This window comes from Taudactylus pleione, unplaced genomic scaffold (assembly GCF_031769625.1).
Source record: "Taudactylus pleione unplaced genomic scaffold, aTauple2 ptg000903l, whole genome shotgun sequence".
Taxonomy (NCBI): Eukaryota; Metazoa; Chordata; class Amphibia; order Anura; family Myobatrachidae; genus Taudactylus; species Taudactylus pleione.
Window position 1 is genome coordinate 2,179,286 of NW_028285304.1, and position 26,649 is coordinate 2,205,934.

At 46.3% G+C, this 26,649-nt stretch overlaps 2 protein-coding genes across 3 annotated transcripts in view; one reads left to right on the forward strand and one right to left on the reverse strand.

Annotated features, from left to right (window-relative positions):
* The window catches only part of TIMP3 (TIMP metallopeptidase inhibitor 3), a 45,182-nt gene extending 32,547 nt beyond the window's left edge, over nucleotides 1-12,635 (forward strand). Inside the window, exons 3-5 of the mRNA XM_088459234.1 lie at nucleotides 4,094-4,205; nucleotides 5,415-5,536; nucleotides 6,463-12,635. Of these exons, the coding sequence (XP_088315360.1) occupies nucleotides 4,094-4,205; nucleotides 5,415-5,536; nucleotides 6,463-6,660 (432 nt within the window). The 3' untranslated portion in view covers nucleotides 6,661-12,635. The remainder of the gene's footprint in view (nucleotides 1-4,093; nucleotides 4,206-5,414; nucleotides 5,537-6,462) is intronic.
* The window catches only part of SYN3 (synapsin III), a 316,630-nt gene that overhangs the window by 160,168 nt on the left and 129,813 nt on the right, over nucleotides 1-26,649 (reverse strand). For both annotated transcript variants that reach the window (XM_088459273.1, XM_088459272.1), the window contains exon 6: nucleotides 21,836-21,925. In XM_088459273.1, coding sequence (XP_088315399.1) covers nucleotides 21,836-21,925 — 90 coding nt within the window. The remainder of the gene's footprint in view (nucleotides 1-21,835; nucleotides 21,926-26,649) is intronic.

Genomic DNA, 26,649 nt, shown 5'->3' on the forward strand with positions numbered 1-26,649 from the left:
GAGTCACACACAGACCAGATCAGACGGTGCTCTGCATCAGACACAGACCAGATCAGACGGTGCTCTGCATCAGACACAGACCAGATCAGACGGTGCTCTGCATCAGACACAGACCAGATCAGACGGTGCTCTGCATCAGACACAGACCAGATCAGACGGTGCTCCGCATCAGACACAAACCAGATCAGACGGTGCTCCGCATCAGACACAGACCAGATCAGATGGTGGACGCCAATTATACTCATAGACCAGAGCAGACGATGCTCAACAATCAGACATAGACCAGATCACACTGTGCTCCGCAGTCACACACAGATTACATCACACCGTGCTCTGCAGTCACACACAGATTACATCACACAGTGCTCCGCAGTCACACACAGATTACATCACACAGTGCTCTGCAGTCACACACAGATTACATCACACAGTGCTCCGCAGCCACACACAGATTACATCACACAGTGCTCCGCAGCCACACACAGATTACATCACACAGTGCTCCGCAGCCACACACAGCCCATATCAGACAGTGCTCCGCAGTCACACACAGATTACATCACACAGTGCTCCGCGGTCGCACACAGATTACATCACACAGTGCTCTGCAGTCACACACAGATTACATCACACAGTGCTCCGCAGTCACACACAGCCCATATCAGACAGTGCTCCGCAGTCACACACAGATTACATCACACAGTGCTCCGCGGTCACACACAGATTACATCACACAGTGCTCCGCAGTCACACACAGCCCATATCAGACAGTGCTCTGCAGCCACACACAGCCCATATCAGACAGTGCTCCGCAGTCACACACAGATTACATCACACAGTGCTCCGCGGTCGCACACAGATTACATCACACAGTGCTCTGCAGTCACACACAGATTACATCACACAGTGCTCCGCAGTCACACACAGCCCATATCAGACAGTGCTCCGCAGTCACACACAGATTACATCACACAGTGCTCCGCGGTCACACACAGATTACATCACACAGTGCTCCGCAGCCACACACAGCCCATATCAGACAGTGCTCTGCAGTCACACACAGCCCATATCAGACAGTGCTCTGCAGTGTGACAAGCAGTTGTGTCTGCTTTAGTCTTATTTCCAGTTACAGTCCAGAGTCTGTTTAATTGTTTTAGCATGGCCTTGTCTAGCTGAGCCACTTCATACTGGTAGAACATTATCAACACAACCATTAAAAGTAACTGTATTCCTTATGTATGACTTCTTAAATAAAACTTAAGTAAAACACAATGATTCAGTTCCATCTGATATCCCAAAAATCATGGCTGCCATAAGCTAAGTGAAAAAACAGAAATGAAAATGCACTTACTTCCCGCACATTGGGGAGGAAGCCATTTTGTGTACACTGACAAATATATATATATATATATGTACAAAAGTAACAGTGCCCCAGCGATCTCAGAATGATTAGTGATGCCCTGCATTCTTATAAACACTGATTTAGTTCACAAAATGGCTGCCTTCACTGTGCCGAGGGTGTGCCGCGATGAACGACACGTGCTCTTTAGTAGCTTTTGGTGGGCAAGCTCTTGATCCCTTGCCGATTTTTTAAGCAACGATGTCCCCGATCTGATCTCAGTCGCAGTGTTATACAGCCTGGTGAAGGCCCTTCTACATGCCATCTTAGCCCGTGATTATTTTCATGTTTACTAGTCCGTCAGTGTCAGGGATTCTAACTGGTCTTAGAGAACCATGTGACGTAACTACAACCCATGACGTCACCGTTGGCGTCACAAACTGTCTCCTCGTGTTAGGAGTAAAGTCGCTCACTTGGGTTAGCCATAAAGCACGCCGTCTTCAGTAGTTAAACTAGTAAACACATGAAGTCACCAGCCTCTCCCCTCGTTATCCTCTCTCCCGGGACCTAAAGTGGTTAGGTTGGTCTACAGTACTCTTCCAACCTGGTTTTTTTTTTAATTTTCTTTGCGATGTAAAAAATGCTTCTGGGCACGTAAAATAATTTTCCAAATGGCACAATAAAACGTTTACAATCCGCGGTCTCCAGAGGCTGTCCTGCAGCCAGGAGTGGTGGAGCGTTCTCAGCCAATGCACACCCCACCCACCCAATTCCTCCTTTCTCTGATCTCATTCTTCATAACCTTTAATGCCGAAGGGGATGATCTATCGCAAGCCCCCCTAGAGTCATGTAAATGTGAGGGAATGTGTTTGGGACATTTAACTGCACAGGACGATCTCTGGGCACAGGCTGAGTCTGTGATGCATAGAATGATTCGGGACTATGTTAATATGGATGGGGTTCAAGTCTTGGCTATTACCCCCCCCCCCAAGTCACGAGGCTGCTGGCTTACTTCCTCACCAAGAAGGGAAGGAGGGAAATTTCTTGGCACGCAGTCAAGAAAACCTGCAATTTATTAAAGGAATAGAGCTGCAGAGAGAAACAAGCGGGCTACATGCCATCTGGGTAACAAAGGGGACATGTATGTACAAATCGGAGGGAGGCCACTGCGGGGGTCTCTGCAGCAGGACCGAAATCCAGCAGCCATGTGATTACTACACTGGGATAATAAGAGATCTTACACTTGTGGACGGGAGATTTGTAGATGCTGAGATTAGTTACAGTCTCTCCCTTCTGAATTTGTTGTTCTTAAGAGGGAAGTATCACAATACAATAAAAACATACAGTACATATACTTCATATGTACTTGGTACTTGGTATGAGTAGAATGATGATGCTTTTAATCATTGATAATTCTGTCAGGTTTTCCATAGTATTATGTGACTGCCATTGCAAACACATTCACATCATGTAGTGAGCAGAGAGGCTTTGGAATGCCCCTTTGAGCTCTGTTTTAACTGTGACATCCTGCACCTCCTTCTCCCCCCTCAGCCTCATTGTATCTAATTGACTGTGTCTATGTCTGGCAGCCAGACCATGTGTTTTATCCCTGCTCTGTGAACTGTGACACACCCCTACCCTCCCTTCCCCCCGCTGAGAGCTGTGAGTCTGTATCTGTGTAGCTAACTATGCCTGTGACTGACAGAAAATGTTATTTGTGTCTGCTCTGTGCACACCTTCCCCACTACCTCATGACATGCTGAGAAGCTGTGACCCTGTGACAGCCCTATTTGGTTTCCCTCCAGAGCATTTGAAAAGGAGATACTCACTTTTCTTAGCTACCTCTTAGAAATCACTATCGGATGCATGCTTAAAAGGTACTTAACTTGCTATTTACAGATTAGTGCGGAATTGCATCTTTAATGTGGGATATAAGGGGTAAAAAAAATATATTCAGAGACGTAACCATATGTTTGACCATGTTTCTCCAGAGAGAGAATGACTGCATATGAACTGAAAGGTTGTTGATCCTACGGGACGTGAGGATTTAAGATCTTCTGAGTTCTTGGACACTATCAGCATTAGAACGCCATTTAGCTCACCACTGTCAGGCCATGTGACAGCTAATAAGCCCCAACTTTGAGGGTGTACTTCACCTTATCAAATGCAGATGGCTTGTTGGGCGGACGTTTCAACTCATTGTGACTTCAGACTAAAATGCTTTTCTTCTGCCAACTCTGTGTTTCTAAGAGCCCATATAAATGTCAGGTCACAAGTGTTGGAGCTTGACGACCCTCCCTGTGTAGCCTCGCTCTTTTCTATACAACTTTAGGGCACTTGAATCTGTGATTCACTCACTATGAATTAGGTGGAGACAGAGAAGTGGGCTCCACGGTTATCTCACAGTTTATTCTTTTGAAGAGCTCCTCTGACTCGCTGTGGTAAAATGCCTATTATAAAACACATCCCTTATAGCTTAAATTTTATTACATTTTAACATCTTGTTCTCCGGCCAACTGGTACTTTGGTTGAGTCTCCCTGCCGCAGATCTCCCAGCCGCTTGCAATCTGATTCCCAGACAAAAAAAATAAAAATTTTTGTAAAACAATTTTTTTTAAGCGTGTAGTGCATCAAAACCTGCCGGATAACATCAATCGCGTATTTGAAACGTAATTGGTTGAAATGCCATTATTATTTTTTAATGGAGAATGTGTCACTTGGAAGTCACCCTTTATATCTCTGACTTCTCCGCAGATGTACCGTGGCTTTAAGAAGATGCCTCAAGTTCAGTATATCTACACAGAGTCGTCCGAGAGCCTCTGCGGAGTCAAGCTGGAGGTCAACAAGTATCAGTACCTGATCACAGGTGAGTAAACGATCTAGAACATGCCAATGGGGCTCTAGTGGTGGCCACATTGTCGGCTGAACCTCCATTCATCACTGGATTCGATGGCGAGAGGGGGGCGATGGTTTCCCGCCATCGATGTCACACAGGCAGCAATGTTTTTGTTTTGTTTTTCTTCTTTCCCCCTGCGTAGGGTGCACAGAGCTTAACCCCTTCCCCTGTCCGGCATTTCGCCCTGCCTCCCTTCCCTGATTGGCCTGCCATGTCACAGAGCAGTTTCATGCCATCGATGCTAAAGAACCGATGGCACCATTGATAGTTAGCCTTTCGATGGGCATCCCTACTATGAAGTAGGCATAACTGAGGTGGGGAACTCAGTTTGTAATTCATTCCTAGTAAATTCATAATAGTATATTTTTATGGATATTGGTTCAGCTCACAAAATGGCTTCCCCCACTGTGTTTAGGCAAGTTTCTTGAGGCTTTTAGTGCATGATCCAAGCATTATCCTGTTGAAATTAATGTACAAAATACAGCGATCCATGCCGTTTCCCCACCTGCTATTATTACTATTATTATTATAATATATCATTTATAAAGCACTGACCTATTCCACAGCGCTGTACATTACATTATAGTGCCGCTAGGGGTATTGCCAGACTGTCAGTTGCTGGGTGCCGTGGAATTACCCGCCAGTCACAGACATAGCAGAACCAAAGATTTCCCTAAATAATCTCTATGAGCCCTGCAGCCCATGGCGAAGGCCGGACCAGCACAGGCATCTGGGCAGGTGTGAAACTTCCATAAACTTCAGCCGACCTCTCGCACTTACCCGGCCAACAAACAAAAGCCGACATAATCAAATCCTTAAGTAAATATTTTAGAAGTCGTTCCCAAACATTACGCCACTTCGCGTTATCTCTCAAGTACCATTAGAAGACGTGAAGTTTTTAAGTCCACAATTACGTATATCGGTTCCCGGTCTGTGACTTCGTCTAACAGCTGAAACCCGTTTTTAATAAAGACGGCCGCTCGCCATACACATATGAACAGATGTTACTCATAATCCAGTCATCCATCCAAGAGCCTGAAATTGCAATGAATCCGTAACCGCGTCAATTAAAGGCAGCATGCAATTAATCTGTAACCGCGTCAATTAAAGACAGCATTATATTATTTTGTTAATATGAAGGGACAGGTTGTAATGTGCTGCATCTGCTCCTGCATATAGGGCGTGTGTATGAGGGGAAGGTGTACACCGGCCTGTGCAACTTGATTGAGAAGTGGGACAAGCTGACACTTGCCCAGCGCAAGGGGCTCAATCATCGCTATCACCTGGGATGCAACTGCAAGGTAAGCCACGGATTTACTGTCTTTCCAATGCCAGAACACATTCAGTGTATCACAACATTTCCTGACCCTGGTGGATATCTAAAGTTCCGCCACCAATATTCACAATTTTTGACTACATCAATACACCTGCCGTACAGTATGCGACAGTGACAAACAGATGCTTTCGCCAACATGGGGCAGATTCTGAAAAGTGGAGGCTTTCCCTATAGCAGCCAATCAGCTTCTAGTTATCATGTACCCAGTACATACTATAAAATGATAGCTAGAACCTGATTGGTGACATAGAAAACACCTCCCCATCTGTCCTCTTTAGATGGTTTGCAAACCCCTCTCCCTCCCCGCGCGCCCGTATGAGCGTATGAATAGAAGGTAGTGTGGCATGTCCTGGGTGGTTATATGATAGGGGGGCTGAACGGGTAACAGAACTAAATGCAGATTTGAAGTGCCCCAAACCCTGTCACACAAATTGGTTTTGCCAAGCTACAAAACTGCACCTTCCAGCTCGATCTACTCCTAACTCAAAGCGAGGGGCCACAGCGTTAGCCATATAGGGCCTGCTGCAGAGTTCAACGCATAAACACTGCATAGCCCAATTGCATTGCTCCCCATTACCCTCCAGCTACGCCCCTTCAGCTGCCGTTCCTGCTTGCGTATGATCGATTACGGATCATGCGCAGTGAGAAAACACTCAAACAATCGGCCAAACTGACTTGCGTTCAACCTCACGTCATTCCCAGAGCAGCCGACACCATCCAGTCAATTTTAAGACTTTGTAGGGGATCCTGGGAGACATTGCTAGATTGGACCTTTACGGCAGACAGCAGTTGCCCATTTAAACGTCATTTTTCAACAACCCTTTCATGAACATGCGTGATAAGGGTCATATGTGCTAGTCCTTGACCTGGAGATTGTGTCCTTTGTTACAGATCAAGCCTTGCTATTACCTCCCGTGTTTCATCACCTCCAAGAGCGAGTGCCTTTGGACAGATCTGCTTTCTAACTTTGGCGCCCCCGGCTACCAGTCCAAGAATTACGCCTGCATCAAGCAGAAGGAGGGTTACTGCAGTTGGTACAGAGGATGGACTCCCCCAGACAAAACCGTAATCAACACGACGGACCCCTGAGCCCAGAAACTGTAAAGGACAGTAAACCTGAAAATATATATGCGGCAATGAAATTAGTGCCTGATTTCTTGCTAAATGTAGCACTTGGAACACATGTCTTTGCCATCATACAGAAAGTATATATTTTTTAATCACTTATTTTCAATCACCCATTTAAGACCGTGTGCAGGGCCGTATTGGCTTTGCTTCATTTTTGTTTTTCTTCTCTCTATATTAATTAACAGTCCATGTGGCCTGCTGACGTAGGCTATCTCATTTAGATTTTGACAGGTTCGGCACAACTTTGTTTTGCTAAAGCAAGGAAAGACAGACTGAAAACAGGTATACTGGGAGCTGTCATTTTGAAAGTGCTGTGCATTTTTTATTTTTTTTTGCAGTTTCAACCTCCCTCCATAGGAGGCGCTGTGTAATGATCTTTTATAAGCCGCGGTAGGCTGCAAGAGACTCAGACCTATGGTTACTCATCTGATACCCTAAAAATAAATTAAGATAAGGTTACAGCTTACTGGGGAATGAAGTGGGGATGTTTTGGAATATCAAAGTGATTTTTTTTTTAAAGAAACATGTTGGATCTGGTCACACTTTATGTATATAATTTTATTGCAAAGTATCAGAGACCTTCTGTGATCTGCATTCGATTGGGAAAACAATTTTTTTTTAACATTGCACTAATAAATGAAAACCTATCTTTTGTACATCGCCATGTACATTGCCAGTGCTACTTCTTAACAAAATGTTAATGGTTGTGTGGTGCCTTGCAGTGCAGAGGCAGAAACTAGCCAGAGAGAATAAGCTATTACAGCCTTCAAAGCAGAGGCTGAAATTGCCCTGGGTGCAGCTCCCTCTTGTGGCCTGGAGGATTATGCAGTACTTAGACTTCCTCTGTTACTTTAAGGGCTCCACAAAATGTTATTTATTTTTTATTTTCTATGAAGTAGCTACGATAAAAGCTATCACCTAATCATTAATTTTAGAGAGAGGGTAATCAGAGCTATTAATTTGAGGTAAGAGGTTGGGTGCTGTTATACAGATGAAGTGACTTACAAATTATTATGATTTTGAAGTATTCAGAACATTTCAAAGAGAACTGTTTTTTTTTCTCTTGTCTATTGATCTTTTAATAACATGTATCCGTATGCATTATACATACCGATTGTCGGACAGGAGTACATGTTATATAATGCAGAGTGGCTATTGCGTAATGACAAATGAGGCAAACGCAACAGCATAAATTTGCTGGATATGTAATCTCTAAATTCAGTATTAATGACACTATTCAATTATCCATATGCAGTTGCGCCTCCGAGCCACTAGAGGCACCAATATTACTGGCTATCTGTTTCTGATAAAGAGATTATCTGCCATGATTAGTCTCCGCAACTGCCTAGCCTCTTGCCGTCCATCGTCCGACCACAGCAGAAAGACCGTTTTTTTTAGGATATCAAACAAATTTGTTCAATTGGAGCAAATTAAATTCAAAATTTATTTGTGTTCCTGTTAGTATATTCTTTAAAAAAAAATAAAAAAACAGCATCGAATGGCGGTGCCTTTACGACCCTCCTTTGGGAATCCTTAACATGAATCTAAGTTATGAATTTCTGTTGCTCTCGACTGGATGTTTTATAGATACATTATATGTAGAGTTCTAATATAAAGTCTTGAACTTTTTGTTTGGATGTTTGTTTGTTGTTGTTTTTTTGTTATTTTTTCCAGTTCTGACAAAATGGGTGACTAAAGTCTACGTTTTACTGAGATTGCGGGTGACTCAACATATTTTCTGTTTTTATATATTTTTTTCTCTTTATCAGTAGAGGAAATTTTTGTTAATTTTTTTTTAATATATCTTCACCCCATTCCAAGTAGTGAGTAGGTTTTTTTTTTTTTTGTATTATTATTATTATTATGCTATTTTACAGGTTTGCTACATGATATCACAAATAAGAATATTTTATATGGATATGCCTTTATATTTGCAGAAAATAGTCTGGATTGCCATTACCGAGCAGCGCGTTGCTTTTTGTAGTCCTGAATAGGAAGTAGAGCTTTCCCACAAACCACTTTCTTGCACAAGACGGAAGATTATGGATTAAGCTTTTGTGTAAACTACAACTCCCAACCTCAAGTGCCAGCAGTGGGCGCCAAGAGGATGACTGGAGTTGTACTGTCCTGAAACAGGATCCTGGTGATTGGTGTCTCTCCTGCTGTGGAACTACAACTGGAGGCTGGTAGTGCGCCCTGGGACTTGTAGTTCTACAGTAGATGGTGTGTCACTGCTATCCCAAAAGTCTTGCTTTATCATAGCATACATTGTGCCAGTATCAGTTGCCTTCACTGTTGATACTGCCTTCCTTTAAGGCAGTGTTTCCCAACCTCGGTCTTCAAGTCACACTAACAGTCCTGGTTTTAGTGATATCCATGGTTGAGCACAGATGTTAAATCAAAATAACTGAATACTAATTAAGTCACCTCTGCTCAAGTTTGGCTATTCTTAAAACCTGGACTGCTAGTGTGCCATGAGGACTGTGGTTGGGAACCCCTCATTTAAGGGTTAATGAGTTCTTGCGGCAGTCATTTTGGGGGCTGAATCCATGTACATGCAATATATCCATACACCAGTAGCCAGCCACATCCCTGTGGCACTTTGTGGCTGGACGTCATGTGTCATGGTTTCCTAGAGCACGGACAGGCTACATTGCCAGGAACATTGGTTCAGAACACAAAATGGCTGCCTCTGCTGCTTACTGGTGCCGTGCATTTTAAATAGTGGATTTGGGCTACACACATGGAGGTCAGGATTTTGGTGACTTACTTAAGCTTGAAAATTGGCTTAAGTCTCATAGCATTGCCCTGTTTGTATGTTCCATGTGACAATATATATTTTGTTCGGTGCCATTGGCCTAGCAGCAGCTAGAGTTTATGGACATAGCCCAGGCTAGGGTCAGACCGACGCTGCTGGAACAAAGTGCCAAGTCACGCAGAGACCGCTGATGAGATGGGACGGAGGTTAGGATATAGTTGTCTGTTGAACAGGGATAGTGAGAATGCCTGGCCTGCATGCCTTCTGCCGCCGTGGGTGACCTGTTTCTGAGCTCTATAGGAGTGTCATTTATGTTAATATGGGTACAGTACACAAAACTGGTTCTTCACATCACTGGACAATAAGATAAGTCGGACGCTAAGCACCTACTACAACTGAGGGGTCTAATCAGCAACAGTGGCAATGTTGCCCAGAATATTATCGGGCAACATCGTCACGAGTTTTTATCAACTACGATAATTTATTGCTGCTATTCAGCACTATTTTGAGCAGGGACAGCGGTTGCGGTAACACGTCCCTGCGATGTCACAGAAGGCATTGTCACTGGGATTCCGAAAACAATCCCTTCTGTTTGTTCCTCTGCGCATGGTCAGTCCCTTCCCTGCTTGCTGTGACCGCCGAAGGGGTAAGTACAGCTTCAGCTTATCCGAACTGATTGACTTGTACTAGCCTGTATACATGTATATTTATGTGCTTTTATATTTAACATTTATATATAAATGTTAAATATAATCTCTTTCGGCAGGTTTAACAGGCTCCAGAATAGCGTTCCCGCTAGGCTGTTTTAGCGGGGCGCGGCGCCCTGCCCTCCTTCTAGAGGGCAAAAAGCACCCTGCCCTCACAGCCTGCGGGTGCCGTCTTCACCCGCGGGTCGCAGTGTCCCGGGGGTGGGAGAAATGTGCGGTGACCCGGTCACCGCCGGAGAATAGACGCCGGGCGCATGTGCCCGTTATCTATTCTCCCTGTCGGCAGTGCTTGGGGGCTGCCCGGCGTGTCCGTAAGTGCCGGGCACGCCCCCAAGAGTGACGAAAAAGGGACGCGTCTTATAGACACGCCCCCTTCTCAATAGCTACGCCCCTTTTCGGGCGCGTACGCACTGAATTGCCCACTCTAGCTCTGGCGCCCTACATGCCGCCGGAGCTAGAGTAAATACTACTAGAGTGACTTACCTGTCGCCGATCACCGGGAAGCAGGCACGGAGACTGGACGGGCTTACAAAATGCTGCAGGGACTTATGGGAAAATTTCCCTCTGCCACGGCAGTTTTCGGGATATTTAAGTATTTTCCTCCATATATCGCTGTTCTGAAATGTCGTTATATAAAGGAAATATTTTTCGAGTGATTTAACGCTTTTTGCTGTGCTGAATAGCAAAAAAGCGTTAAAGCACTGATCAATGGCTGATCCCTACAGTGCGGTACTCAGCGAGATGGGAATTAGTGGAGAAGATAATTGCGTTATCTTCTCCATTATCCCATCGCTGAATAGGAGAGTTACATAAAAAATACGGAAATCATAGTTTCCGTATTTCTTTATGTAAAAAACTCAATGCTGAATAGACCCCTGAGTGCGGATAATTTCATCAGCCGCTGCTGACATTCCATATCAAAATATATTTTCTATATTAATGATATTTCTGCTGAGATAGTTAGCAGGTATTGCTGCGTCGGTAAGGACTTTTGAACGGGGGACACTAACTAATGCACCCATTTTGGGAAAACACTTAAGGTGCATACACACACAACGATTTTTGAACGATTATCGATAACAATATCGTTCAATCGTTGAAAAAATCGTTCCCTTTCTGAGTCAAAACGAACGATCATCGTTCATGCGCGTTCACGTTTGTAGTTTGTAGTTCAGTCAGACTGACCAACTCAACGATTTTCAGTAAGGGAATATGCAAAAATCGTTTGTAGTTCAAAAAAATCGTTCATTACACTATAAAAAATCTGACAGATAATCTGACAGAAAATCGTTCATAAAATCGTTGTGTGTGTATGCAGCTTTAGGCTTAAATTGTTTTTCTACTTTTGCGGTTGTTTAATCATTACCAGCCACCCACGCACCTCTAGTGGCACACCGTTTGCTCAATACAGCAATGCTCCTGTCCTTTTTGGCACCTGTTGGATGCCATACTAAAAGCTGTAGGAGAGCCAAAGGATGTGGCACGGGTAGAGATGCCAGTCAGCTCCGGACTGCACAGCTGCCGCCCTATACTAAGAAGGATCCAGCTCTCCTTTTGGCGTGTACATTGGGTTCTCGCCCTCCTGTGGCTCTCTCTGCCGCTAGCCAGAGGCCGGCAGACACGTTAAAAACCAGGAGCTGTATTAAGCAAACCGTGAGTGTACCATGGAAGGAAAATCGCTACTGTGACTTGTGGAGAGGGGTGTATCCTTCCCGCAGAAAGGTGGGATAAATATTTAAACTACAGAAGAAAAATAAATTGTAAAGACTATAATACTTGGAGTTCGACAATAAGTAAAACCACACTGGAAGCTCCTAGAAACTGTAAAAGTAACATACAAATGACAAAAGAAAAGCGACTGGGTATTAATTACTAAATTAACCAGCTCAACTGGGCACTGACCTGTAGCAATCGCTCAGAAGTCAACTTTGATTGGCCTGGTGCAGTTTAGACGTATGGGAGCTTACGGCTGATTGGTTGCTGCGGGTGACTGGACATGAAGCTTTGTTTTAGCACATGGCATGCGTCAAGCAGTCTATATGCAGTATGTAGTGTAATATGACCGGAGGAGAACAGGCTTGGGGCAACTGATGGTTCTCCAATTGTGGATGTTCTGGTGGGCAGAGCATACATGCAGTTTCACAATAGCTGGTGAGGCGGATACTACCAACCGTTGACGTATACTAATTGTACCATGCCCTACTCCACCATGCCATGTAGAAATTGGGAAGGGTGACAGACAGGTGCAAAGCCCACAGGACGAGGCTACAGGTCTCTCTCCGTGTGGTAACTACGTCATTGTACGGGGAAGATGCGTTGGGGAACTGTCGTGGGTAGCGCAGACTCCCCCAATCCTCCAATGTTATTTATGAAATGTAAATGCAGTGATTGTATATTGGCTTCTGCTCTAAACTGCTGTTTTGCAGTATATTTATCCTAAACATTAAAAAATACTTTATATTTCTATAAAACATGTTTCCTGCGTCTTTTCTGTGTGTTACTGACCGCCGTCTGTGATTCGTACAAAATGGGAGGACGAGGAGCCTGGACGGTTCTCTAAACAAGTCGCTGAATTGAGAACGAGACTACAAAGTCCTTTCCGACATCAACTTCTCTTCACCAGACAGAAAATGGCGTATTCATACCTGCGTGTTATATACAGGTATTAGTACCCAGTATAAGAAACACAATTCAGCCTTGTACACTGCTCAGATACAGATGTTTCCTTATACACCTAGCGTTTTAACAAAGGGAGTGAGACAATTGGCGCGACCTAGATGCTCCGCCATGGGTAGCGAAACAACATTTTTTTTTCTAAATATTGCATCTTCGTCGCACGCTGGCCACATGCAAAGCTGCTCACACTGTACCAGGGGTGCCAGGTTACTACTTTTAGCTCAACGGAATTGGCATTAAATGGCAGGAAGGTGGCGAGAGGAATGGCCGGGGCCTCTTGTGCCAGGACCTGTTTTACAAAGACTTGTGACTTAGCCGCACACAGAAGTACAAGAATTGCCAGTGCCAGTGGTCAGTGCACGCTTGTAGTGTAGGTTTGTCGCTTTAGTGGTGCGAATAAATCAGAAATAGAACGCTTGGTGCGGCTGAATTGCAAAATCCGGGGCCGTGCGTCTGCAGGGGCTATTTGTTGCGATTAAAGCAAAGGTGCACATCAAAGGGACACATCTGTATATCAAACCTTCACCAATACTTTTGTAGAAAAATAACTTATTTACTAACATTGCAATTTTTCAACAAGTGTTACAGCATGGAGGATCAAGGTGGATTTACAAGTACATGTCTCGAAATCATGTAATAAAGTAGTATCAGGGCGGCCTCACATTCATACTGATGTAGTTTCCAGCTGAAACATGTACTTGCCTATTAAGTACTACTGCATGCCACACGCAGTCTACCCAACCGTTCCCCCTAATGAAAATATTATACCTCCAAACTCCTAGACCATTGTGGGTGCTGTAGCAATTCAGTGGAGAAGATATGTTATAGTTTAATGAGTATCGATTTAAAGTGTGTCCATCCTCTACACACAGTGGAGACAGCCATTTTATGTGTAGAATCATTATACATGAGAAACTAGTGATGTCACTGAGAATACAGCCTATCCCGTCACTAGGAACCAGTGACATCACTGAGAATGCAGCCAATCCATTCACTAGAACTAAGTGACATCACTGAGAATGAAGCCTATCCATCACTAGGAACCAGTGACATCACAGAAAGCAGCCTATCCATTCACTAGTAACCAATGACATCACAGAGAATGCAACCTAACTATTCAATACGAGCCAGTGACATCACTTGGAATCCAGCCTATCCATTCACTAGTAACCAGTGGCATCACTGAGTATGCAACCTAATTTTTCACTAGGAAACAGTGACATCATTGAGAATGCAGCCTAGCCACTCACTAGGAACCATTGACATCACAGAATGCAGCCTATCCATTCACTAGGAACTGGTGACATCACTGAGAATGCAGCCTATCCACTCACTAGAAACCAGTGACATCACCACAGCCTTTCCATTCACTAGGAGCCAGTGACATCACTTGGAATGCAGCCTATCCATTCACTAGAAACCAGTGATCTCACTGAAATTGAAGCCTATCCAGTCATTAGGAACTAGTGACATCATTGAGAATGCAGCCTAGCCATTCACTAGGAGCCAGTGACATCACTGACAATGCAACCTACCTATTCACTAGGAACCAGTGACAACACTGAGCATGCATCCTATCCAGTCACTAGAAATTAGTGACAACACTGAGAATGCAGCCTATCCATTTACTACAAAAACCGGTGACATCACTGAGAATGCAACCTATCCATTCACTAGAAACCAGTGACATCACTGAGAATACAACCTAACTATTCACTGGTAACCAGTGACATCACTGAGAATGCAGCTTACCCATTCACTAGGTACCAGTAACATCACTGAGAATGCAGCCTTTCCACTAGAAACCAGTGACATCACTGAGAGTGCAGCCTATCCATTCACTAGGAACTAGTGACATCACTGAGAATGCAGCCTATCCATTCACTAGAAACCAGTGACATCACTGAATATGCAACCTAATCATTCACTGGTAACCAGCGACATCACTGGGAATGCAGCCTACCTATTCACTAGGAACAAGTGACATCACTGAGAATGCAGCCTATCCATTTACTAGAAACCAGTGACATCACTGAGAATGCAGCCTATCCATTCACTAGAAGCCAGTGACATAAGTGAGAATGCAGCCTATCCATTCTCTAGGAACTGGTGACATCACTGAGGCATGAACAAAATAATTATCTCAACATTTCTCTCTCTTTTTTTTTTTTGTTAACTGGGCAACAAAATGTTGTCAGGGATCTGTATAGGAAAACAAGGCAAAAACAGTTATCTTTATCATTGTACAGTGAATTCCACTTGCTGAGCTATTAATCAGTCTCAATAATTACATGCCTAAGTGAAGTTCACTGTTTACCAGATGTTTTCTCTCTATTCATCCATTTCTAATGGCTCTGTAGGCTGGCCAGCATCATTTAGGCCTATTATTCCCAATTAATTTCTGTAATTGGGGTCGAGAGGCACGCAGAAGCCATATTTCGAGGAGCTGGCAGCCAAGAATGACTAAAACATTGTTGGCAAACAATCAGAGTAATATTCCTTATGTAATAAAATACAACAACAAAACAAAGTCTAATTATGCAATTTCTTTTATGTAGTCACCAATGTTGTTAAAGTAATCTGTATATTGGTATATGGCTGCAACGCCGCATTGTGGGACATATTAAACTAGTAAATTGCTGATATTCCCACATTACCAGGAAATTACAAAGGAACTTAAGAGCTACAGTAATTACATATAAAGTATCACCCTGGAGCATTTAGCATTATTTTAGCTTCCTGCTCTAGAATTATTTGTAATACACATATGCATCAGCTGGGGGATTCCAGAGCCCAGGTGTCTTACACCAGATGCAGGCAGCCATTTTGTGGATGGAACCAACCTTCACGCAACCCATCCATTTGCTGTAATTCAATTACGCCAATGAGGTGGGTGTGGATTAACAGATAGACAGTAAAGAGGTCTACAGTGTCTAGATAGATACCACATGTTAGACAGTCTATATGTCGACAGGTACAATAGGTCGACATGTATGACGGTCGACAGGTACAAATTGTCAACCTCGACAAAAGGTCGACACAAAAAAATGTCAGACGCATGCTTTTTTGTTTTTGTTTTCTAGCCCTAATCTTCACCCCAACCCTCCCATGGGTGCCTAACCCTAACCCTCTCTTCTGGTGCCTAACCCTACCCGTTGGGGTAGGTACCTGACCCTAACTGTCACTTCTAGTGCCTAACCCTCCGGTAAGTTCCTAACCCTAAAAATAAAATAAAATCATGGGTGGACCATTTTTATGTCAACCATTTTTTTGTGCCGATCATTTGTACCTGTCAACCTTCTTGCATGTCGACCTTTAGTGTGTTGACTTATTGTCCCTATCGACCTTTTGTCCCTGTCGACCTATTGACTGTCTAACATCTGGTGTATATCTAGACATCGTCGACCTTTTTACTGTCTATCTTTAGCCCGGAACCCCAATGAGGCAGTTTGTCCCTTGGTGTTATGCCTATTGCTTAAAAAAGCAATAGGACGCGTACTCATAGGAATTGGTTTGGCTCACAATATGTCTGCCTCTTCTGCCTGCCAGGGGACTGTGCACTGTAAGGGAACAAGGCACAGGTGTAACCCAAGTAGTAATAAATGTGTATACCGTCACGGTGTGGTGACCGGGCCTATTATCCACCATCCATTGCTAGGGCCTTTGCAGCAGGCTGGCTTGTTCGGATGGAAGTGTGAGGTGTACACATACCAGTAGATTATAGCGGGTTGGTTCTTTGGAGACAGATCAAAGGAAGCGCTTTGGATGGGGTTCAAGAACATGCTCCATGCTGGCAATTATAAGACGTCTATCTAACGCCTTTACATTGTCCCAGCCACACACTCAGAGTATCACAGTCTAAGGACTGCACTGAAAGCCCTTAGATCTTAATATAAAACACCTTTTGGTTTCACGATCAAACAAAATATTCATGGTTCAACGCATTGACACTAGCTAATTACCACATTGTTAATTCGCTCCTCAAGCTTGTCCACTATACCAAGAATATTGCTCTACAGATGAACAGCTAAATCAATACAAAGAGGGTATATTCCAGTGGCATAACTAGGGCAGGGCGAGCGGGGTGCATTCCCTGGGTGCCGTGGGACCGGCGGCGGGGGGGGGGGGCGCCGCCGGCCACAGTCCGGCCCGCCCTAGTTAGCCACCAGTGTAGCGTCGACCGCAGTGAGTGCGGTCAGCGCTACACATTTACACAGGGCCGGTCCTGTGCTGCACAGCTGAGCCCGTTCCCTCCCCCTGAGCGCTTGCCCAATAGCGCCAGGAGGCGGGCTCAGGCTGTGCATAACACACGTATCGCCGCCAGCGCTGGCGGCGATGCGTGTGTTAAACAGCAGCCAATGATAGTCAGATAGACTCTCATTGACTGCTGCAGCACCCACTGCAAGAGCCGGACGGAATGCAGTGGGTAATGGGACAGACGTCATGACATCATGACGTCTCTCCCATAATGCTGAGCGCACCAGCCCGGGAGGACTGGCAACGGCGGGAGTGGTGTCACTGTCCGGAGCAGCAGCGTGGATTCAGGTAAGTATATGTTTATATATTTTTTTTTTAAAACCTGTCTGCACTACTGGGGGCACAACGGGGGAGGGGGGTGGCTACTACTGGGGGGACCTCTACTGGGGGTGGGGGCACAACGGGGGGGGTGGCTACTACTGGGGGCACCATTATTGGGAGGACCTCTACTGGGGGGGGGGCTATTACTGGGGGCACTTAATCGAGAGGGGGAACCTCAACTGGGGACCCCTACTTCGGGGGGGGGACTACTACTGGGGGCATTATAAAAGGGGCCTACTACTAGGGACACTGCACTGGGGGACCACAACTGGGGGCAATAATAGGAAGGACCACTACAGGAGGCACTGGATAGGGGGGATCACTACTGGGGGCCTGCATCAAGGGGGACCACTACTGGGGGCACTGCATGGGAGAGGGGGGGACTACTACAGGGGGCATTATAAAAGGAGCCTACTACTAGGGGCACTGTACTGGGGGGACCACTACTGTGGGCACTAGATAGGGGGAGATCACTACTGGGTGCCTGCATAAGGGGGACCACTACTGGGAAAACTGCATGGGGGGGACTACTGCTGGGAGCACTATATAAAGGGCACTGCATGGGGGGGGGGACTACTACTGGGGGCACTATATAAAGGGCACTGCATAAGGGGATACCACTACTGGGCGCACTGCATTGTGGGGACTGCTACTGGGGGCACTGCATAGGGGGGAACACTACATAGGGCACTGCATTTGGGGGAACCACTACTGGGGGCACTGAGTAAGGGGAACTAATAGGGGGCTGTATAAGGGGGACCACTACTGGGGATACTGTATAAGGGGCACTACTATGGGCCTGCATAAGAGGGACCACAACTGCATACTGGGGGTACTGTATAATGGGTACTACTGGGGTTAAGGTGCATATGGATAGGAATGTTCAGCGTGAAAATAAAGGGGGTGTGTCATGTTGACACGCCCCATTTCTAAGTGACCACGCCCACTTTTTCCCCGCGCGCGCCAGAGGCGCGCGCACATATCGGCGCACACACATATCGGGGTGATGAGGGGGAGGCGGCTCCATTTTCAAATTTGCCCTGGGCTCCAAATACCCTAGTTACGCCACTGGTATATTTACTAAAGTGTGGGTTTTTTAGAAGTGGAGATGTTGCCTAGAGCAACCAATCAGATTCTAGCTATTCTCTTCTAGAAGGTGCTTTAGAAACGATAAGTAGAATCTGATTGGTTGCTATGGGCAACATCTCCACTTTAGTAAATATACCACAAATTGTCTAAATGCAATGAAACCTGAATGTTTCTAAATAAAACTTTTTTTTTTTTTCAATAAAATAATGATCTTCTGAAGCCTTTATTAACAAGCAGGTGAACTGCGCCAGTAGTCTTTGACTATCTCGGCTTCTCTGGTGTCCCGAGACCTCAGTAGGGGCAAACTTAGCAGTGGGGTACCAACGCTATCATAGCCCTCTAATAGGCGATATGCACATGGGAGTTTGTTTTTTAGAAATGTATTGGAAATGTATTTGGCGTTCCTGTGCCGGTGGGAGTAGTAGGTATTACCGCCGACCGCATGGCCAGCGGTTCAAATCCCGACAGCGGAAGCCCGGCAGGGGTGAAGATCCCGAATGCTAAATAAGGTATGTACTGCTAACCCTACTCCCTACCCTAACCCTAACCCTCCCTTAAGGGTGCCTAACCCTAACCTCCCCCCCAAGTGCCTAACCCAAACCCCCCTTTACGTGCCTAAACCTAACCCCCCCTTCCCCGCAGCCTAAACCTAAGTCTCCCAGGGGGGTGCCTAACCCTAATTCCCCCCGGGAGCCCTAAAACCTAACCCTCCCCCTTGCGGCTGTCCGCGCCCGGCTTACCTTCGTTCGGTATGCCGGCCGTCGGTCTTCCGGCCTAGATCTAATTACAGGCGTTGAGTTTTCGACGCCTGTCTTTAGTACCTTGCCGGGATTTGACAGTCGGGAAGCCGGCGGTCGGCATTTAGACTGTCGGCTTCCTGACTACATCCCGGGCCGGTAACTGGAAGGTGGCTAATTAGCCACACGGAGATGTATCGCTTTATGGGCGTGTTATCGGCGTGTCTGCGGGCGTGCCGCTGAGCTGGTTGTGAACTCCAACATTGCAGGCCATGCACTATCGGGAAATCTGCCTCTAGCATTGGGCGGGAGCAATAGACTACTAGAATGAGCCCAAAGCCGCAGACGCAACTACGTCAAAAGACGCTAAAACGGTTGCGACCATGTGCGACTCTGTTCAGCCCCTTAGCGTGCGGCAAGCATAAACGCATGGGTGCTACCGTACGGATCAAACTGAACCAAGCTCGTTTCTCACCGATACAACTGGTAGATAAGACACATAATATACATTTACAACATGGACATTTTAGTAATTTTACCACAGGAAGTAATATTAACGTGACAATGACTTATCCATCACATCGCTACAAATTCAGAATAAAAAAAAGCCACCTTCACTCATTTTCAATATATATTCCACAACCGATATTACCGTGATTTGTCATTTATTGTTATTAACTTTCCTGTTGATTTATGATGTTAAAAAATGAATAATCATAAGATACATTTCTAACCTGTCTACTTGTGAGCTGGTGATGTCACCTGAAAAATGTGTCACATTTAAGAGATAATAGATTTGCTTATTACGTCCGCTCCATTTCCTGGTCACTACAGCAGAACCCGCCAGGTGGCCGGGACTGCTGAGCTTTACACTTTGTTAAGACAATAGTGCTACACTCCGCTGTACAGTTAACCCATAGCGCTGTACAGTTAACCCTTAAACGTTGTGTATAAGGAGCCTATGTGTTAACGCTAATGGGCCCGTTACAGTGTCTTTAGTAAATTGATTATTAGGGGGCCGAAGGCAGGGGCATTTTAAGAGAGGAGAGGGCCCGTGTGCAGTGTCAGTACAGGCCCCCTCCTCTCCGGCAGCGCCGTAGGATCTGGCTTGGTGCCAGAATGCACCGCGCATGCACAAGTCACCGGGAAAATGGCCGGCCCGGCGCTGCAGAGCAGGACTCTGGAGACTGCAGGGAGGGGAGTATAACAATATATGGGGGCAGGGTGTGCGGTCTAGGCCCCTCTGGATCCAGGGGCCCGTGTGCACCGCACACCCTGCACCCGTTATAGATACGCCAGCTGAACTGAAAGTTTTCGGAGTCTGCCTGTGGGGACCTACGCCGTCTTCCAAATGGATCCCTCCGCCCATGACGACTATCTCCCTGTGCATGCGTGAACTCGGGTCACCTGTGCGCACTAACCGGTCAGACCCGGCAGTATAATGTTACAACGCTACTAATGAGCAGAGTAAGATCATGGGAACAGCTACTTTTTCGGAGCAGCTGCACCCGCACCAGAGGAATTCTGATTTGCCCCGATAGTTAAGCCCACTGCAACTGGCACCACCACAACTCGCGACTAGTTGGATACTTCATCATTGGGGATCATGGATAGGCCCCTAAGTCCTAAGGTAGCAAAATAGATACTATAGGGACCGGATTCAGCACAGATCGCCATTGGGATCGCATGCAATGCAGCTGCGTAAATATGCTAAAGCCTGCCTGCCGCAGCTCAGCCAACATAGAGACGCCCACTGCTGCTCTCTCACACCCGCAATACTGTACCTCGCAGTCCTGCGTATATGTTGGCCCCTCACGCACAATTGCAGCAGCTCTGACCCGTGGCAGAAATGGCAAGTCTCGGCGCACGCAGAGGGCTCTCAAGCTGCGTAGGCAATCGCCCATGCAACGGCGTTCAAACGGACAGGCACGCCTGCGTTTCTGCAACCACTCCCCCCGTCACCTCCCCCGAACGCTCACGGCCTGTCACCCCACTCTGCAATGGATTCCAATCTGCGTGAATGATCGCCGTGCCATCGCCGCACACACGCAGTGCGGTGCATACGCAATCGCTCGATTTGCGCACCGAGTTGCAATTGCGATCGCTGTTGAAAGTCAGGCCCGACGTTAGCAAGTCACTGTGTTGTCAGTGGGAGATAGATAAATTGAAAGAGTATCTCTTTTAAAGTCATTGCGGCCACAAATTCATTATCTAAAAACCACATCTGCTGAAAATAAAGGAGCGAGCAGATTGTCATCAATTCAGAGCCCATAGCCGCGTATCAAGGCCTTGCTGTATATTGCATTTTACCGCTGACAACGCTGTCTGGTAACTTTTTGCCTAAGAGCGTGAACAAATAAGCACGCGGCTGCATTACTGCACAGCACAAATGGTACAAAGGTGCTCGCCAGCAATGCCTTTACCTGGAGCGTTTCCATTCTGCAAGGAACTGCTCCAACTCATCATCATCATCATCAAACACAAACAACATCATCAAACCAACACAACAACTGGGAGCAGGGCCCAGCAGTGTCTCCCGCTTCTCCGCCCCAGAGACAGCCAGCGTTTCACACAGAGCTAGTGACACTCACCATCTGTTTGTGGTTAGGGAAGAAGGACTGATCCACCAAGGGGAACTTGTCAGCACCCAGCCTCTGGAAGATCTTTATGAGCTGCGAAAACTGGAAAGACAATGAGAGTGTTAGAGCTATAGCCGCAACTGTCTGCAGGGGCCAAGTGATTGCATCTGAACCATTCGGGTTATTAAACCCTCGGCAGGCGACAAGGCTTGTACAGGCCGAGCAGTTGACGTAAGGTCACTCAGCACTAGAAGCCAGTTATAGGCTTATTAGTTATTATCTAACACACTACAACGGTTTATTCTTCTGTGTGGCTGGTACTAACTTGAACGTGTTGTCAATCCACTAGGAGCTAGTGATACCAAAGACGCAAGGTTCCCGCGCTTACTACGCAGGCTATCCGGTCAGGAAAAACCTTGCTCGTTTGTGTACACATTACACAGGGATGGGAGCAAAAGCATGGTTACCGACTTCTGGTTTGGGAGGTGGGGGCACATGGCAGAAGTGAGCGGAAAGGTGATGTGATGGCAAAATTGTGTAACCATGGACCCACCCCCTTCAAATACCCGCATTGTGAAGTGTGGGGGCGGCGCCACAAAGCAATTCACTGCGAATTGTATCACCAGCCAGCCACTCGGGAAGTGGGCAGCACTGGACAGCCACGGGCAGACTCTCATACTTTTCCAGGCATCCAGGAGCGTCACCTTTGTGAGCCTCCCGGACATTCGGGGAGAGTAGGCAATCAAATGTCAGGTATTGTATTCTACCTGTAATAACACACTAGCGACACACTTAAAAGAATCAACCCCAATGAGGCATGAGGTATGAAGCCACAATGTGGTGGAATTTCCTATGTGTAGGCGACAGATAAAAAAAAATTGTGGGTTACACTACAGGACACACAGACGAGGGGAGAAAACCACAGTACAGGACACACAGACGAGGGGAGAAGACCACGTACAGGACACACAGATGAGGGGAGAAGACCACAATACAGGACACAGAGATGAGGGGAGAAGACCAAAGTACAGGGCACACAGACGAGGGGAGAAGACCACAATACAGGACACACAGATGAGGGGAGAAGACCACAATACAGGACACACAGATGAGGGGAGAAGACCACAATACAGGACACACAGACGAGGGGAGACCACAATACAGGACACACAGACGAGGGGAGACCACAATACAGGACACACAGATGAGGGGAGAAGACCACAATACAGGACACACAGATGAGGGGAGAAGACACAATACAGGACACACAGACGAGGGGAGACCACAATACAGGACACACAGATGAGGGGAGAAGACCACAGTACAGGACACACAGACGAGGGGAGACCACAATACAGGACACACAGATGAGGGGAGAAGACCACAATACAGGACACACAGATGAGGGGAGAAGACCACAATACAGGACACACAGATGAGGGGAGAAGACACAATACAGGACACACAGATGAGGAGAGAAGACACAATACAGGACACACAGACGAGGGGAGAAGACCACAGTACAGGACACACAGACAAGGGGAGAAGACCACAATACAGGACACACAGATGAGGGGAGAAGACCACAATACAGGACACACAGATGAGGTGAGAAGACACAATACAGGACACACAGATGAGGGGAGAAGACACAATACAGGACACACAGACGAGGGGAGAAGACCACAGTACAGGACACACAGACGAGGGGAGAAGACCACGTACAGGACACACAGACGAGGGGAGACCACAATACAGGACACACAGATGAGGGGAGAAGACCACAATACAGGACACACAGATGAGGGGAGAAGACCACAATACAGGACACACAGATGAGGGGAGAAGACACAATACAGGACACACAGACGAGGGGAGAAGACCACAGTACAGGACACACAGACGAGGGGAGAAGACCACGTACAGGACACACAGATGAGGGGAGAAGACCACAATACAGGACACACAGATGAGGGGAGAAGACCAAAGTACAGGACACACAGATGAGGGGAGAAGACCAAAGTACAGGACACACAGATGAGGGGAGAAGATACAATACAGGACACACAGACGAGGGGAGAAGACCACAGTACAGGACACACAGACGAGGGGAGAAGACCACAGTACAGGACACACAGATGAGGGGAGAAGACCACAATACAGGACACACAGATGAGGGGAGAAGACCAAAGTACAGGACACACAGATGAGGGGAGAAGACCAAAGTACAGGACACACAGATGAGGGGAGAAGACCACAATACAGGACACACAGATGAGGGGAGAAGACCACAATACAGGACACACAGATGAGGGGAGAAGACCACAGTACAGGACACACAGACGAGGGGAGACCACAATACAGGACACACAGACGAGTGGAGACCACAATACAGGACACACAGATGAGGGGAGAAGACCACAATACAGAACATACAGATGAGGGGAGAAGACACAATACAGGACACACAGACGAGGGAGGCTTCAGGCCCTGTCCCAATATGGCCGCTGTGATCAATACTGAGCATGTGCAGGGGATATCTTTTCTCTACTGTATAAGAGTGACATGGTGGGAGACAGAAGTATCCTAGAGAAACCCGGTTAAATACCTGCATATAAAGCTGTTCCAGCATCCCTGCACCGCTACCCATTTGCAGCATACACTCAGCGTGAGCTGTATAGAACCCTGCTTGGCTCAAGCACCGCTCCATTACCAGTGTGCATGTAACAGTGAGTACGATTGTACCCACTATACTTCAATAAACCGGCACCACTGGTCAAATAACTGGGCTGTTCATAGTTTGAGTCATCTGCTGGTGTGAGCCTACATAACTCTGCAATAACAACACCTGCGCTCACATCATTCCAACAGGTTAGGTGGGGGGGAGGGGGACGGGTACAGCTGGTGAAGGAAACAAATGGCCACCTTTGCAGCGCAGATAGTATTTTACATACTTTTTTCCCAGATAGGGTGTGGCCACACCACCTCAGTATCACCCCCCCCCCCAGCTCCGTAGATGCTTCAAGAGCCCTGTGTGTACAAATGCCTTCTAGCCCAAACTAACCAATCAGAAGTTTGCTTTCATTTTCTAAACAGTACTAGAAAAATTACTGTTCGTTTTGACCATCTGACCTCTCAAAGTGTGACGTGGCCAATCCAGAGGTGACCGGTGTATGACCACAGTAATCCCTTGCTTGCCCCTGGGCCACCAATAATCACACACGTGTGTGCCTTTTCATTTTGTTTTTCATTTAACCATTATATGAACCCTTTTAGGCTCTATAAGCCTCTTATTTTCCTTTGTAGACAGTCTCCTGTGCCCAGAAAAATGTCTCCCCCCCGATGAAACACAAACTTATCTCAAATATCATAACTTTTACAACAAGTCTCCGAAACTTGATCTTACATGTTTTTCTCAGCACTGCTAGCAGAGCGTTTCAACTTCAAACAACCTTTTATGTAATGCGGCTCGGAGTTTAGGTGTCGCGGCGATTGAATACAATTGTTATTTATTTGAAAAACAGAACATGGGAAGGACATCAAGAAAGATGGAGGCTTTTGGCATCTCTCCGCATCATCGGCGAGCCCGGGGAACCGGGGCGACCCGCAGTAAATCATTAAGACTTTTTTTTCCTCTAATTTGGAACATAGGGCCTGATTCAGACCCACTCGCGAGCGGCTGTCCGCTCGCAAGTGGGTCGATGGTCTGCACTGTGCATGCGCACGACGGAGGGAGCTCCGTCGTGCGCATGGGCGAGACGCGACGAGCGAAGGACTTTCCTTCGCTCGTAGTGTCTGATCAAAGGGGGCGTGCTGTCGATGTTGATTGACAGCATGCCCCCTTTGGTGGGCGTGCTGGGGGCGTGCCTCCCAGACGGAGACGTTCCCAAGGAGACGCCTACCGTCAGAAGCCGGCCCCACTGACATCACTAGTGATGTCAGTGGGAGTGATTTTGGCTCTGATAGAGCCAAAATCACTCCGGGCCTTGCGGTTGAGAAACTCAACCGCAGGCTTCTGCTCGCAGTGGCGATGGTCAGTGGCGATGACCCACAGCTATACGAGCGTCCAGGAGGACGCTCCATAATTATGGAGGTGGGCCCTGATTCAGAGCGAGCGCTCTGGTCAGAGCATCCGGCTCTGAATCAGGGCCATACTTAACGAAGACTGGACACCCTTCAGAGGGCAATGGAAATAAAGAAGGCTTCCTGATTATTGACATACATTGCTGAAAGGCACAGAAAGCTGCTGGAAACATACAGCCCTACAGTCAGTAAATGTCACAGGAGGCTGTGTACAAGGCAACAAAAGTGAGGTTATACAAAGGTAGCTTCTTAAGCTGCATACACACACACAACGATTTAGTAAATGAACGATTTTAGAAAACGATTTTCGTCAATTTTTTCAAGGGAAAAATGAACGATAATCGTTTACTAAAATCGTTCATTTACTAAATGTAATGAACGATTTTTTTTTAACTACAAACGATTTTTGCATATTTCCTTACTGAAAATCGTTGAGTTGATCAGTCTGACTGAACTACAAACTAGAAACGTGCATGCACGATAATCGTTCATCGTTTTAACTCAGAAAGTGAATGATTTTTTCAACGATAAACGATATCATTATCGATAATCTTTCAAAAAAATCGTTGTGTGTGTATGCACCTTAAAATGCCAGAAGGGCTGGATTTGGAAAGCTCACATCTATTCTAAGGAGGCAGATGAATACTTTGATTATTGCTTAAGCAATAAATATAGCTCATACATTCTAGTTTCAGTCACAATATTATGAGATATAATATATATATATATATATATATATATAT